The sequence below is a fragment of the Mobula birostris genome, chromosome 24 (genome assembly GCF_030028105.1).
Source record: "Mobula birostris isolate sMobBir1 chromosome 24, sMobBir1.hap1, whole genome shotgun sequence".
Lineage (NCBI taxonomy): Eukaryota > Metazoa > Chordata > Chondrichthyes > Myliobatiformes > Myliobatidae > Mobula > Mobula birostris.
This window is the reverse complement of record NC_092393.1, coordinates 8,316,228-8,333,347: the sequence shown is the minus strand read 5'-3', so window position 1 is coordinate 8,333,347 and position 17,120 is coordinate 8,316,228. Positions and strand designations below refer to the sequence as shown.

General features: G+C 41.9%; 1 protein-coding gene across 1 annotated transcript in view; it reads right to left on the bottom strand.

Moving 5' to 3' along the window:
• Positions 1-17,120, bottom strand: part of srp68 (signal recognition particle 68) — a 74,539-nt gene that overhangs the window by 30,928 nt on the left and 26,491 nt on the right. Inside the window, exon 9 of the mRNA XM_072242716.1 lies at positions 1,333-1,431. Coding sequence (XP_072098817.1) covers positions 1,333-1,431 — 99 coding nt within the window. The remainder of the gene's footprint in view (positions 1-1,332; positions 1,432-17,120) is intronic.

The following is a 17,120-nucleotide window of genomic DNA, read 5'->3' as shown; positions in this document are numbered from 1 at the left end:
TCATCGCAGAGCAATGTGTGATTAAGTGCCTTGCTCAAGGACACACCACGCTGCCTCGGCTGGGGCTCGAACTCACAAACTTCAGATCGCTAGTTGAACGCCTTAACCACTTAGCCACGTGCCCACACTCTATAAATACTTCTTTAAATCCTAAATTGTATATCCAAGTGGCTCACGCTATCTTGAAAATTCATTTCAGAAAATGGAAATAACTGAACATTTAGGTTGAGATTAAGCCGGTATTCCAACCATACAATAATATTGTACATACTGCTGAATGACCAAACCAAATCAAGAGCATAGTGCCTTGGCACCACAGCTTGAAAGATTATCAACTTTGTAGAAGTACTTAGCGGTTACGTAAGCTCAGTTGCCTTTAAGAATAAATGCCAGAGAGATCAGGCCAAGGTGATAAAAGGATTTTATGCAATTCATACAGATGAATTCCTTCATAAGGACATTGAATTGACAATAAACTGGACTGGTCAAAAAACACTGAGGCTGTCTACAAGAAGGGACAGAGCCGTCTCTATTTCCTGAGGAGACTGAGGTCCTTTAACATCTGCCGGACGATGCTGAGGATGTTCTAAGAGTCTGTGGTGGCCAGTGCGATCATGTTTGCTGTTGTGTGCTGGGGCAGCAGGCTGAGGGTAGCAGACACCAACAGAATCAACAAACTCACTCGGAAGGCCAGTGATGTTGTGGGGATGGAACTGGACTCTCTCACAGCGGTGTCTGTAAAGAGGATGCTGTCTAAGTGGCATGCCATCTTGGACAATGTCTCCCATCCACTACATAATGTACTGGGTGGGCACAGGAGTACATTCAGCCAGAGACTCATTCCTCCGAGATGCAACACAGAGCATCATAGGAAGTCATTCCTGCCTGTGGCCATCAAACTTTACAACTCCTCCCTTGGAGGGTCAGACACCCTGAGCCAATAGGCTGGTCCTGGACTTATTTCATAATTTACTGGCATAATTTACATATTACTATTTAACTATTTATGGTTCTATTACTATATATTATTTATGGCACAACTGTAACGAAAACCAATTTCCCCCGGGATCAATAAAGTATGACTATGAAAGCAAAGGGAAATAATATTAAATTATTCAGGAGTAAAATTGAAAATGCTAAAAGCGAAACAAAGCAAAAGGCAGAAAGATGGAACAGAGCTGATCAAAGTTCGAAATGAATATCACAGCAGCGACAAGATGAACAAGTCAAGGTTCCTACACCTTAGCGACATAAATATACGGTTTTACATCAGTATTAGATCTTCAGCAGTCTTTATTACATTTTTCCCAACAGCCCTTCACTCAGCCTCACCGGATCAACCCTCAGTTCCTCACGGACTGCCTGGATAGCATCACGGCACTCACTCAACAGGCTCTCGTACAGACGCTCCTTGGCTTCATCAGTTGTTGTCTGCAACACAAAAGCATTGACAACTAAGGACACAAATTGCAGCTATTTCTAGATAATACTAGAAGCACACAAATAGATGCTAATTAATACATTACATACTCAGAGAGAGGAGGGCCATCAATTTGCTGTAATTCTTTATAGTTCATAGGCAAGATTTTAATTGCAATGCTAGTATGGTATCATATGGAACCCGATTTTGTCGATGGAGTAAAACTAACACGACACTCAATTGAGCCACACGTTCTTGTTTACTGGCCACTGTTGTGAAGATGAATACTTGTAGACGGGTCTGCTGCTACCATCACTAGGCAACTACCATCAACAGATCATTTACAATACCAGAGGAAACAACACACTGGACCATTGCTACACCACCACCACTACCATGCTATTCCACGCCCTCACTTCTGAAAGTCTGATCACATGGCTGTACTTCTACTCCCTGAGACTGAAGACTGCAGCACCAGTAGCGAGGACCAAGGTGGTATAGATAAGGGAAGCACAGGAGTGCCTACAGGACTGCTTTGAATCAGTGAACTGGACTCTATTAAGCATCTTTAAAGCACGTGAAAGCACAGAGGAACACCTGGCGAAATTTCTGAAACACCAGTTCTCTGCTGTTGTTACTGCGCGGTCGGGAATCTTCCGGAGGGAAGGCCTCAAAATTCCCGGCTTTGCATGCTGTTGGCTACCGAGATTGAGGTCGAATCGTTCGGACAGAGATGGCGCTCAGTACTTGGTGTCGGAGAGCTGATCGGAGGCTCAAAGTTTTCGAATGACTCAGAGTCGGATTGTGGTCGGGCATGGTAGGGAGAGTTTTTCTTCCTTCTCCCGTCTGCATGAGATGTGGGAGATTTGAGAGACTTTGAACTTTCTACTGTGCTCGTGGACTGTTCTTCATCAAGTTATGGTATTGTTGCACTGTTGTAACTATATGTTATAATTATGTGGTTTTATTAGTTTTTTCAGTCTTGGTCTGTCCTGTGTTTTGTGATATCACACCGGAGGAAATATTGTATCATTTCTTAATGCATGCATTACTAAATGACAATAAAAAGAGCACTGTGTGTCTTCATAATCTAAAACCTAGATGAGTATGCTGCAGTTGTTACCAATGTCATTAAAACCTGTGTAAATGAGTGTGCGCCTACAAAGATTTACTGTATATTCCCAAATCAAAAGCTGTGGATGAACCAGGAGGTACATCGCCTGCTGAAGACTAGATCTGAGGCATTCAAGTCTGGCGACCCAGGCCTGTACCAGAAAACTAGGTATGATTTGCGGAGGGCTATTTCAAGGGCGAAGAGACAATTTTGAACGAGGTTGGAAGCAACATCGGATGCACAGCAACTTGGTAGGGTCTGCAAGACAATACTTCCTACAAAGAGAAACCCAATAGTATGAATGGCAGCAATGTTTCACTACCAGATGAACTCAACGTCTTCTATGCCCGCTTTGAAAGGGAGAATATAACTACAGCTGTGAAGATCCCGGCTGAACCTGACGACCCTGTGATCTCTGTCCCAGAGGCTGATGTTAGGCTGTCTTTAAAGAGAGTGAACACTTGCAAGGCGGAAGATCCTGATGGAGTACCCAGTAATGCTCTGAAAACCTGTGCCAACCAACTAGCGCGACTACTCATGGAAAATTTCAACCTCTCACTGCTATGGGCGGAAGTTCCCACTTGCTTCAAAAAGGCAACAATTATACCAGTGCCTAAGAATAATAATATGGCTGCCTTAATGACTATCACCCCGTAGCACTCACATCGACAGTGATGAAATGCTTTGAGAGGTTGGTCATGACTAGACCGAACTCCTGCCTCAGCAAGGACCTGGACCCATGCAATTTGCCTACTGCCACAATCGGTCAATGGCAGACACAATCTCAATGGCTCTCCACAAGGCTTTAGACCACCTGGACAACACAAACACCTACATTAGGATGCTGTTCATCGACTACGGCTCAGCATTTAATACCATCATTCCCACAATCCTGATTGAGAAGTTGCAGAACCTGGGCCTCTGTACCTCCCTCTGCAATTGGATCCATGACTTCCTAACCAGAAGACCACAATCCGTGCAGATTGGTGATAACATATACTCCTCGTTGACTATCGACACTCAGGGGTTTGTGTTTAGCCCACTGTTCTACTCTCAATATACACGACTGTGTGGCTAGGCATAGTTCAAATGTCATTTATAAATTTGCTGACAATACAACCATTGTTGATAGAATCTCAGGTGGTGACGGGAGGGTGTATAGGAGTGAGATATGCCAACTAGTGGAGTGGTGCCGCAGCAACAACCTGGCACTCAACATCATTAAGACGAAAGAGCTGATTGTGGACTTCAGGAAGGGTAAGACAAAGGAACACATACCAATCCTCATAGAGGGATCAGAAGTGGAGAGAGTGAGCAGTTTCAAGTTCCTGGGTGTCGAGATCTCTGAAGTTCTAACCTGGTCCCAACATATTGATATCATTATAAAGAAGGCAAGAGAGTGGCTATACTTCATTAGGAGTTTGAAGAGATTTGGCATGTCCACAAATACACTCATAGACTTCTACAATCGTACTGTAGAGAGCAATCTGACAGACTGCATCACTGTCTGGTATGGAGGGGCTACTGCACAGGACCGAAAGCAGCTGCAGAGGGCTGTAAATCTAGTCAGTTCCATCTTGGGTACTAGCCTACATAAGTACCCAGGACATCTTCAGGGAGTGATGTGTCAGAAAGTCAGCATCTATTGTTAAGGACCTCCAGCACCCAGGGCATGCCCTCTTCTCACAGGTAGAAGGTACAGAAGCCTGAAGGCACACACTCAGCGATTCAAGAACAGCTTCTTCCCCTCTGCCACCTGATTCCTAAATGGACGTTGAACTCTTGGACACTTTTTAAAAAATATACAGTATTACTGTTTTTTAGCATGTTTTTTTAAAATCTATTCAATATACGTATACTGTAATTGGTTTACTTGTTTACTTTTTTTCTCTTCTATATTATGTATTGCATTGAACTGCTGCTGATAAGTTAACAAATTTCACGTCACATGCCAGTGATAATAAACCTGATTCTGATCCACACAACTGGCAGTGAATCACACACTTGGGCAGCCAATCAAGACTTCAGCAGAAATGCCAAGCACAAACGTTTTCCCTAATTTTACTCATCCCTTGCTTTATTATATCGTTTGTGAGCATTCATTTACTTTATTTTAAAGGAATTTGGGGAGCTTATATTTTCAATTTGCATTGAAATATTTCACCTTTTGCTCCTTGCTTTTTTTTTTTTACCTTCACTTGCATCTTGCCAACCAATGAAGAAGAATCAGTATTTGCATCACCTTCATTAGGATTTAAACACCATCCCTATTTCAACAGCCAAATCAGTTAAGGTAAAGGTCACTGTGTATGTTCCTATCTTGACTGGGGAAATTTTGCAAGACTCTGGATAGAAATCCTGGAACTTCCTTCTGAGTGACAGTGAGAGCACCTTCACCAGAGACTACTGAAGTTCAAAGAAACGACTCACCACAGCTTTCTCAAGGACAATTAGGACTGAGCAAAAAATGCCAGCTTTACCAGTGACATCCAAACCCTCAAAGTTACTGAAAATCAAAGTGATTCAGCTCAGTCTAATTTATCCTCCCCTTACAACAGTGGTCCCCAACCACAGGGCCGCAAAGCATGTGCTACTGGGCTGCGAGGAAACGATATGATTTGGCGATCCTGTCACGCACTGTTGAACTTGAACACATGCGAGGTCGTTACCCACGCGTCATCCATGTCAGCGCGGGGAAGATCAACTCCTCGCGCTTGCAAATGACGGCGGGCTGAAAAGTATGTTTGACATAACATCTCTGCCGGCATTCTGGATCATCGTCAAGGCTAAATATTCAAGATTCAAAAAACTTTACAGTCATTCTAACCATACATCAGTTCTGCAGGGCAGAATGAGACAGCATTCCTCAGCAGCAGTGCAATCCCGAGATAGCCACGAAAGCACTGAAAACGTTGCTTCCATTTCCAACATATCTCTGTGAAGCAGAGTTTTCTGCAATGTATGCAACTAAAACTAGACTGGACATAAGGAAACCTTTTGAGTATCACTGTCTCCCACCAATTCAGCGATATTGGTGTGTTGCAATGATCTTATATGTTCATACGGGGAAAATATGTGCTGTGTGTTTAATATCCAAACGTTACTTAAAATGTTATGATGCTATTGACTTATAAGTGACTTATAATTGACTTATCACTATATTCATGCCAGGAAAATATGAGCTGTGTGTTTAATATTAAATTCATTAGATAAACCCTTTTAGAAATGAAATTGAGTATATTAGCCACTTATAAGTGATTTATAGTTGACTTATCACCCATATTCCGGTCGTGATTCACCACCCCCACCCCCACCCCAGGGTCGCCAACTGTCCCGTATTAGCCGGGACATCCCGTATATTAGGCTAAATTGGTTTGTCCCTTGTCCCGTATTTCCCCCGCTGAGGTAGAGCATTCCTATGAAACCTTTCATGCCGAAATGGCGTACAGCGAAGAAGCAATTACCATTCATTTATATGGGAAAAATTTCTGAGTGTTCCCAGACCCAAAAAATAACCTAATAACACATAAAACCTAAAATAACACTAACATATAGTAAAAGCAGGAATGATATGATAAATACACAGCCTATTTAAAGTAGAAATAATGTATGTACAGTGTAGTTTCACTGAACAGAATGGCCAAAAACGATTTGTAGAGAAAAAAAAATCGGCACATACACGCATGCGCATACAGGTGCCCGCGCAAGGCTTCATGGTCATGGTAGTCTTTCTCGGGGTAAACACAATGTATTTGGCTGCTACTCTTGTCCGTTGACAACTCTAACCACCCACGCCCCCCCAGTCGGCCAGTCCGCGGTGCAAAAAAGGTTGGGGAACCCCGCCTTACAATATCTAGCCAGCAGGCCAGGTGTCCTGTGTCTTTCATGGAACCTCATTCCAATTTATGACCACACTGCCATGTAAAACAATCCAACTCTTCCCTTTTTTTTTTACTGCTTGATGTCACCCGTAAGACAATGCTACAATGAGCTCTGCACAGAACCACATTAGTAATTAATTGCTGCTCTCTTTCAAAATTGTCTAGATCCAAAAAAATCCAGTAATTCCAAAAACAAATATTGGCTGTGAATGATAAATACTGTTTTAATTCTCTAAAAATAACAGCATGTGATTCATTTCCTCTGTGCTGCTGCTGCAGCAGCAATAGTTTGCAAATTTTTGGAAAGTTATTTTCTGGGGAAGAATGTCAAGCTGCCGGACTCTAATGCTTGACTTTCATCAGCAAAGTCACCCTTTTATTTTAGTTGAATGAATGACCATTTCCAGGTATCTTTGAAGGAAGGTGAAGGTAGCCCTTGGCAGAAAGCAGGGAACCTTGGGTCAATTAGCATAACTTATGTCTTCAAACGCCAACAATTTAATAGTGAGGAAATAGATACAGCAGGGTTAAAAAAAATTATAATACAATGTGATTTTACAAGACAACTTTGGTAGAATTCTTTAAGATTATCCACTTAGCTCAAGTGGATGTAATGGATTTGAGTTTTCAGAATACATTTGATATGGTGGACAAAAAAAATGTTACTCCACAAACACAATGCATTGAGAGTAATATTTCAGCAGACAATGAATTTGTTAACTGTTTTACCAGACAAATCACTCTTCACAGAGTAATAGGCAAGTAGACGGTGCAGGGAACATGGCCAAGTTAATGATGATGCGGTATATTAGCACAATTGAACTTTTGTTTGAATATCTGATCAAACATAAATAACGAATTGGTTCAATGCTATACAATACTGCAACTACTACAGTATTAGACAACTGCAACTTGCCCACTGCTGAAAGAGGCTTATGGCAGTCATCTCTGAAGCATCTGGACAATAAAGACACCTTTGTCAGACTTGCTTATTGAATACAGTTCAGCCTTCAATACGATTATTCCACGCAAACGTCAAATTGCAGACCCTGGAGGAAATCAATGCCTTTCTCTGCAACTGAATTCTCGAGTTTTTGACTAACAGATCCCAATCGGTAAGGATTGGCAGCGACACCTCCACTAAGACTACTCTAAACACTGGTGCCCCCTGAGTTTGCATCCTCAGCCCCCGCCCCCCCCCCCACACACAACTCTACTGCGTGTCCAGGTTCTGTTCTAACTCCCTCCACCTTCAAGTTTGCAGGTGACTACACAGTCATGGGCATATCAAATAATGACGAGTTGGAATACAGAAAGAATAAAGAGAGCTTAGTGTCATGGTGTAATGACAGCATTCATTTCCTTAATGCCAACAAAAGAGCTAGCAATTAACTTCAGAAAGGGGGGCTGGTCCACATGCACATGTCTACATTAGCAGTAGCAAGAGAAAATCTGCAGATACTGGAAATCCAAGCAACACACACAAAATTTTGGAGGAACTCAGCAGGCTAGCCAGCGCCGATGGAAAAGAGTAAACAGTTGACATTTTGGGCCAAGATCCTTCATTAGGATGAAGGGTCTTGGCCTGAAATGTCCACTGTTTACTCTTTTCCATAATGCTGCCTGGCCTGCTGGGTTCCTTCAGCATTTTATTTGTATTACATCAACAGTGTCAAGGTTGAGAACTCCCTGAATAATAAGGCACAGGAGCATTCAACTTCCTGAGGAGATTGAGGAAAGTGAGGCTCACACCCTCCCACCCCAAATCTTAACTGAATTTTACAGGAGCACCATTGAGAATGCTGCATCTCCATCTGGTATGGGAGTAGCAGTGCACTGGACCAGAAGTCGCTACAAAGGACTGTGAGAACGGCCCAGAGGATCGTTGGAGTCACTCTACCATCCGCTGGCAATATCTATTAGGTGTGCTGTGCATGCAGGGGACTTAGTATCATCAAGGACCCCACCCACCCATCCAACATCCTCAGGAGACTCCGATGCATAAAGACAAGAACAATCAGGATGGGAAACAGTTTCTTCTCTCAGGTCATTAGGTGTCTGAACTCCCCGCCGCATCGCATTCAAAGTGCCACTGGTTAATTTGTTCTGTACCTTACAATATTGAATTTATGCACTTTACTTTGTTTATTTATGTGTAATTCATTTGTAGATTTAATTTTAAGTTACTGTGTGCAATATGTGTGTTATGTGTACAACTGTGCTTTATATCCTGGTCCAGAGAAACCTTGTCTCGTTTGACGGTACACATAAATAGTTAAATGACAATAAACTTGACTTGAAGTTCCTAGAACTGAACATCACCAACAGCTTATCTTGACCCAACCACATTGATGTCATGGCCAATAAGGGTCACCAATGCTACTAGTTGCTCAGGCAGCTAAAGAAATTCGGCATGTTCCCATTGACTCAATGCACCATAAAATGCATCCATAACAACTTGATATGGCAACTGCTCTGCACATGACTACAACAAACTGTAGAGTTGTGGATGCAGCTCAGCAAATCATAGTAACCAGCCTCACTTCTCTAGACTCTGTCTACAATTCTCACTACCTCAGTAAAGAAGCCAGCATAATCAAAGATCACATTCATCCCAGACATTCTTTCCTCTCCCCTCTCTCATCTGGCAGAAGATATAAAAACCTGAGGTTTTTGTACCATCAAGCCACTATTATCTGACTTTTAAACAGGCCTCTGGTATGGAGCGAAAGAGAAGATTGGTAGTTCAGGTTGGCTGCTTGTTTGTAGGGTTGTTCGCTCAGCCTGGAGTTTGGGTCGCAAAGGTTTCATCACCAGTTGAGACGAGTGTTGTTTCTGCAAGTGCTCATGTTTATATCGATCCAGCTCGTTGCTGTGAGTGGCTAGCTGCCAGTCTCCTCTGCTCCATATCCCCGGTTATTGATTGCTGTGAACGTTGATTTCTCAGATGTTCACAGTTCATCCCTCAGCCCCAATCACACAAACGCATGGGTTCATATATTGTGTCCAGTTCAATATGCTTGGTAATAGAGTCTTCCGCTGAGAATCAAGCTTCTAAGAATTCTCTTGATTTCTTGTTTTGTGCTTCTGGATTCTGTGTCCAATTGTTTTGCTATCAGGGACCCCAACCTACAAACTGGTGAAAGAACTATGGATACGTTTGAAGCATCGCCATTAATTGGACTATTCAATAAACACCACACAACAGTTTCTACAGAAGCTGCAGAACATCCAGCTGGACAATGATGAAATAATGAGCTTGTTCAACTTCACTGCACTCTTCACGCCAATCGATCACAACTTAGCAAAAGAAACGATATGCAAACTACTTAAAAACAAGAACAAATGACCCAGTCGATGAGACCCTAAAATATATGCAAACTACTGAACTTTTGCTAAACAACATATACCATATTTAACAAACAACTCTACAAGTAGCTGAAAGGAACAATTCCAGATAAGAGATTCAAAACCAAATTAGCGACATATTTGAAACACACTGCAGTAGCACAGACCTCAAGAAGAAAGAAGAAAATCACCTTTTCAAAGTATTCACACGCAATGGCCATCTAAAAAAAACTTCTTCAGAGGGTGTCTCGTCCGGAGACGCAACCTTTCAACTCCTACTGAACAGACAAAAAAGATGCTAACCATACCATATATCAGGAATATTTCCAAAGCGACAGCAATACTGCTTCAGCCAAACAAAATAATGGTAGTACACAAACCCAGCACAATCATCGGAATACTCATCTCGAGAACCAAAGATCCAACAGCCCATATGGAGAGAAAAAAAAACAACGTACCAAATTCAATGTGGAGACTGCCCCGAAAACTATGTAGGACAGACAGGGAGAAAACTATCTGCAAGACAACATGAACATCAGCTAGTCGTAGGTAGAGGTGATTCTGTCACTCATCTCAGTACATGAAGACCAAGAAGGACACAAGTTCATCTGGGAAACTACAAAAGTCCTGGCAAAAGCACAAAATAAGATATCTAGAGTATTCTTAGAAGCTTGGTTCTCAATGGAAGACTCTATTAATAAGCATATTGAACTGAATGCAGTTTACTAACCTACGCGCCTGGGGATCGGGGCCGAGTTGTGAGCCACAGACACTAGAGGAACCAACACTCATAATGACCAATAACCAGGGATAGGGACCAGTGAGACTAGTGACTAGCGCGACAGCCATCCAATCAGAACAGTGAGTCAGACCAATATAAACACGAGCACTTGGCAGAAACAACACCTAATTGTGCACTGATAATGTCACCTTGTCTGGAAATGAAATGTTTGTGACCTAAATTCCAGGGTCAGCAAGAACCCTACAAACAACGACATCTTGTATGGTAAGATGGACTCTTGTCCACAAACTACCTCGTTATGATCTTGCACTTTTAACGTGTGCCTGCACTTCGCTTTTTTGTAGCTTTTGCTCCTTATTCCATATTGTTCTTGCGTTATCTTACCTTACTCTAGCTCAATGCATTGTGTAATGATTTCTTCTGTATAAACAATATGCAAGACAAGCCTTTCATTACATCTTATCACACCTGACAATAATAAACCAATACTGCTGTACTGAATTGGTGGACTGGTTAGTATTCAAGGACTCAGCAGCTAACCTCGATGAGTACGCCTCAGCTGTCACAGACTTTATCTGGAAATGCACAGAGGACTGTCTGTCTCGCAAGACGATCCGGGTATTCCCTAACCGGAAACCTTGGATGAATTATGACGTCAAGTCCCTTTTAAAGGCTAGAGCTGCGGCTTTTAGGTCCGGGGATACCAGTCACTACACCGAATCCAGGCGTGAACTCAGAAAGCCATTAAGGGCACCAAGAGGCAATATCGAGCCAAGTTGGAAGCCCAGGCTAACCAAAAGGATGCCAGTAGACTATGGGAGGGTCTAAATGAGATCACTGGGCACAAAGAAAAAGCTGGGAACATCAATAACCGTGGCGCTTCTCTTCCTAACGAACTTAACGTATTCTACGCAAGATTCGAACAGAAGAGGAGCGTCCTGCTCCCTCCGGATGAACCGGACCTGGTGGCATCGAGGTTCATCGTCACTGAGGAGGACGTTACAAGGGCCTTCCTGAAGATAAATCCAATGAAGGCGACGGGCCCAGATGGTGTCCCAGGATGGGCTGTCCGAGCCTGTGCAAGCAAGCTAGCTGGAGTGTTTGCTGACATCTTCAACCGCTCCTTGCTTCAGTCTAAGATCCCCTCGCGTTTTAAAAAGACAACGATAATTCCGGTGCTGAAGAGGAGCAAGGTGGCGTGCCTGAATGACTATCGACCTGTGGCTCTGATATCAATTGCTATGAAATGCTTCAAGAGACTGGTTATGGCACACATCAACCACAGCCTACCGGTCAACCTCAACGCTTTGCAATTCGCCTACCGGAGCAACAGGTCAACGGCAGATGCCATCTCTCTGGCCCTACATTTCTCCTTACAACACTTGGAGAATAAAGACGCATACGTAAGGCTCCTTTTCATTGACTACAGCTCTGCCTTTAATACAGTCATTCCAAATAAACTGATTCCTAAGCTCCGGAACCTGGGCCTTTGCACTCAGATCTGCAGCTGGATCTTCAACTTCCTTACAGATAGGACCCAGGCTGTAAAAATAGGGGACAAGCTCTCCTCTACAATCACTCTGAGCACCGGTGCCCCACAAAGCTGTGTACTCAGCCCCCTGCTGTACTCACTGTACACCCATGATTGTGTAGCCAAGTTTCCATCAAACTCAATATGTAAGTTTGCTGATGACACAACAATTGTAGGCCGTATCTCAGGTAATGATGAGTTTGAGTACAGAGAGGAAATTAAAAACCTGGTGGCATGGTGTGAAGACAATAACCTATCCCTCAACGTCAGCAAGACGAAGGAATTGGTTGTTGACTTCAGAAGGAGTAGTGGACCGCACAACCCAATTTACATCGGTGGTGCGCAAGACCTGACTTAGTCCAACCAAGCAGAGTTCACTGCCAAGAAAGCCCACCAGCACCTTTACTTCTTGAGAAAACTAAAGAAATTTGGCCTGTCCCCTAAAGCCCTCACTAATTGTTATAGATGCACCATAGAAAGTATTCTTCTAGGGTGTATCTCAACCTGGTATGGAAGTTGTCCTGTCCAAGACCTAAAGAAGCAGCAGAAGATCGTGAACACGGCGCAGCACATCACACAAACCAATCTTCCGTCCGTGGACTCACTTTACACCACACGCTGTTGGAGCAGTGCTGCCAGGATAATCAAGGACACGATCCACCCAGCCAACAGTATTTTCACCCCTCTTCCCTCCGGGAGAAGGCTCAGGAGCTTGAAGACTCGTACGGCCAGATTTCGGAACAGCTTCTTTCCAACTGTGATAAGACTGCTGAACGGATCCTGACCCGGATCTGGGCCATACCCTCCAAATATCCAGACCTGCCTCTCGGTTTTTTTGCACTACCTTACTTCCCATTTTTCCATTTTCTCCTTATGAATTACAATTTAAAATTTTAATATTTACTAATTTTAACTATTTTTAATATTTATAATATTTAATATTTGTAATCCAGGGAGTGTGAAGCGCAGAATCAAATATTGCTGTGATGATTGTACGTTCTAGTACCAATTGTTTGGCGACAATAAAGTATAAAGTACCTACAGGGTTATGTGGGCATAACAATCAAAAATGCCACTACCTTTCCAACTAAAATTCTAACAGGTGCAACCTCACAGAACATAAAATGGTTACTGAGCATCTTGCGTTAGCGAATTGATACATGAAAAACATTTGTGATCTCTTGTATTACATTAATATAAGCTTTCTCCTCTTCTCAGCTTCACCACCGCCCCTCCCCCCCCCCCCACCCTTTCAGGCCACTAGCAAGGACATGATGCATAATATACTTTATTTAATAATCTGTTAAACAGCAGCCAAGGACTTCATCTTTCATATACTCTGTAAAATTGTTCACTATACGATTCCTTCAAACTTATGAGTGCCCAACCCAAAGACGACATGCTGGGATTGCAAATGAATGTTGTAAAGCCTGTTGTACCGGCTAGAAAATTGCCAGAAGGGTGTTAGCCTTTCCAGCTCATCTTAGACTCACTCAGTAAGATGTTAACCCCACCACTCCTTATCTGTACCACATTCCACCCCCTTCATCCACACCCCTATTGATTAACAATACACAATAATCAAATTATTTTATTATTTTACATATACATTTGAAAAGGAAAACTACCATTTAATCACAAAACTGTACATCGTAGGAAACAACCAAACTGAACAATCATTCTTCATAAAAGTTGCTGGTGAATGCAGCAGGCCAGGCAGCATCTCTAGGAAGAAGCACAGTTGACGTTTCGAGCCGAGACCCTTTGTCAGGTCTCGGCCTGAAACGTCGACTGTACCTCTTCCTAGAGATGCTGCCTGGCCTGCTGCGTTCACCAGCAACTTTTATGTGTGTTGCTTGAAGTTCCAGCATCCGCAGATTTCTTCGTGTTTGCATTTTATCATTCTTCATGTTTTTTCAAAACTATTGCCTTAGCCATTGGATAAGGATAAGTTTGTTTTAAGTATTTTACAACACTACAAGAGCTGAAGAAAGTAGGAGTTGGGAGGGGTATATGATTTACAACAGCCTATCATTCAACAAAGTCAAGTTATTTAATAAACAGAACCTGGAACTGAAACTACAGCAACTTCTTCCGATAGAAGTAGTGAATTCTCCAGAAATAGTGAGTAAACCACACTTCCATACACCACTGATGCATAAAACTAATTTCAATCTTACACTGTACAGGTATGGTTTTGAGGCTTGGACTTTCAATGTCCACTCTGGCTGACTACTGCTCTGCAATAATAATGTGAAAATATATGCAAGTGAGCTTACTTTTCTAAGTTAAAGAAATTAGAAACACTGAAGCAAATGGACAAAAGAATCAATGTGGCTTAAGAGAGAAACAGAACTGCTTCAATTTAACAACATAAATAGACAAATCGAATCCGGGATCTAATTTTGTTCAATTTTATTTAATTCTGAAGCACAAACCCATTTAACTGGTGAAGGGAACAGAGACTAAGAACGAGTAAACAGGCCTTACTTGAAACAAAGATGCCTGACAGTATACAGAGGTCAGGCATTAGAGAGGGCAGCATTCTGAATCAATCTTTCAAAAAAAAAAAAATCTTGTCTATGTGATAATTGCTATTCACATACTTGTTCCCATCTAGTCCATAAATCAAATAGTTAACCTTAAAATCAGCTCTAAAATCACATACCTCAGCTATGAATATATTCAATGACTACAACTTCACAGCCCCAAATACCAGACATTTGCAATCCTATACAGTGTAAACAAATTCTCAACTCAACCCAAAATATCTGATCTTGCCTTATGTCTTTAATTCTGGTTTCTCCGGGCACATTTTTAAAAAGCTGTTTTAAATACCTATGAACAATTTAAATGGTTATCCATCATTTGAGCCAAAAGCCTTTCACAGTAAATGGGACTTGAAAAACCTACTATTCTTCTTAAACTATAAATCCTAGTATCCTAGTATTATGTCAGGCAAAATTACCCCATTTCTTAAATTTTTTTGACTGTGCAGTAGTTTTATACCTACTAACTTTCAGAATCTGGGCAACTTTGGAAATATCACTAACACGTGCACGTTCTCCACATCACCTCCTTTGGAACACTAGGTTGAAAATTAACTCCATTAAAATGGATGAAACAGGAAAACCAGTCTAAATCTGGCATAAAAGTCACAAAGCAACTTCTCAGTAAAGCTGGATGAAAAAAGGTAATTCATTTCACCACGTCCTACCTCATTACTCACTTCTGAGTGTTAGTAAATAGACCTAAAGCCACTTTATCATATCCCTTTAATATTAAGGATCGCTTGGTAAAAATCATTTAAAAACACTCCAAGATCCACTAGACTATTACCAAATAAGACCGGTGAGCCACACGGGGAAAGCAGTACAGTACCACAATAAATCTAGTTTATCTATACTCCTTAAATTTAATGAAGTCAAGTTGTTTACCTTGTCTATAAATTAGTGAGAGTCTACAAAGTTTACTTTCAGCTGGAAATAATTCAAAACACTAGCTTTATTGCAAAAAACAAATAATACTGCAGCACAAGGAGGAGCTCCTGACAAGCAATTCAAAATATGCAAATAAAAAAATCTCATGCAGCTTGGATGTGTGTAGGCTGGGGTCAGGATTAAAAATTAAAAAGTCTTGCATCATCAACCACGGAGGCATTCTTCGAATACAAGATATGTCATAGTACCGACTGAAAAACAGCGAAGTTCACTATTTTGTTACCTAGCACTGTGAGAAGTGATTAGATTTCTAAAACATTAACAACAGCCATGACAGATTATCCAGGCTCTGACCCATTCATAGGTTTTGCACTATGTAACCAAAATGAGGCTTGCTTACAGTCATTGCAACACGACTGTTTAAAGACAGTGGTATGAACTATTCAATTCAGAATAAACATTCAGATTGCAGTTTACAAACTGTTGCTACAATTGCCACTTGGAGATATGCTAACACTCCACGCCTTAAGAAAGGATTGGTCCTAGATACTTAAATGTAAGAGTAATCATTTCAAAACGAGGGATGTTGCTACCTATTGTGGTAATTATCGATGTTGATGTCATAATGTCTGATTGTTGTGATTTTCTTGGCTATTTAAGATCAGGTCATAGAGTAAATAACAGCCCTGAAAACAGGCCCTTCAGCCCAATGGGCCCATGCCAACCACAGCACCCTCACTGTTTCTTCCAGTTGCCTTTACTTGGCTGTAACCTTCCAAGCCTCTCCCTTCACGTACCCAATTGTCCCCAACTTGCCCATTTCCTCTGGCAGCTGATTCCAGCTACTCACTACCACCTCTGTAAAGAAGTTACTTTTGAACGTCTCAGCTCTTGTCTTGTATCTGTGCCCTCTGGTTCTGGACTCATCAACCCTGGGAAAAAGGATATGATGTCCACCCTATGCATAACCCTCATGATTTTTATAAACTTCTATGAGATCTCTCCACATTCTCCTGTGCTCCATGGAATAGATCCAGCATGGCCAACTTCTCCCAATAACCTGGGCATTGGAGACCAACAAGTATCCTCGTAAATCTCTTCCGCACACTCTCCAGCTTTTTAATAACTTTCCGTTAATAAGGTGACCAAAACTGTAACTATACCCTAAAGTGCAGCCTCACCAACAGCTTACATAATGGCAAAATAATGTCCCTATACCCAAACTCAGTGCCCAGACTGATGAAAGCCAATATGCTGAATGCTTTCTTCACCACCACTTTCAGCAAACTGTGCACTTGTCTCCCGGGTTCCTCTGTTCCCCAATAGTCGACAGTGCCCTACCATTCAATGCATATGTCCTTTACTGATATGTCCTCATGTCACACTTATTTAAGTTGAAATCCATATTCCTTTACAAATATTGCTACAGAAATCTATGTTGAAAACCGTCTGGCTTCAATTGTTAAGTGTCTTGTACAATCTCCATTGGTCTTTAGTACTTCACAGCTGATGTAGGTTAAGAACCAGAAACTGGAAATATTTTTTTGCTCTCTTCCATCGAGTGTTTATTTTAGTAGGGGTTGGATGGTTAATGACTCAATGGCCTGCACCCATGACTCCAAACATCACAAAGTACATTTAGAA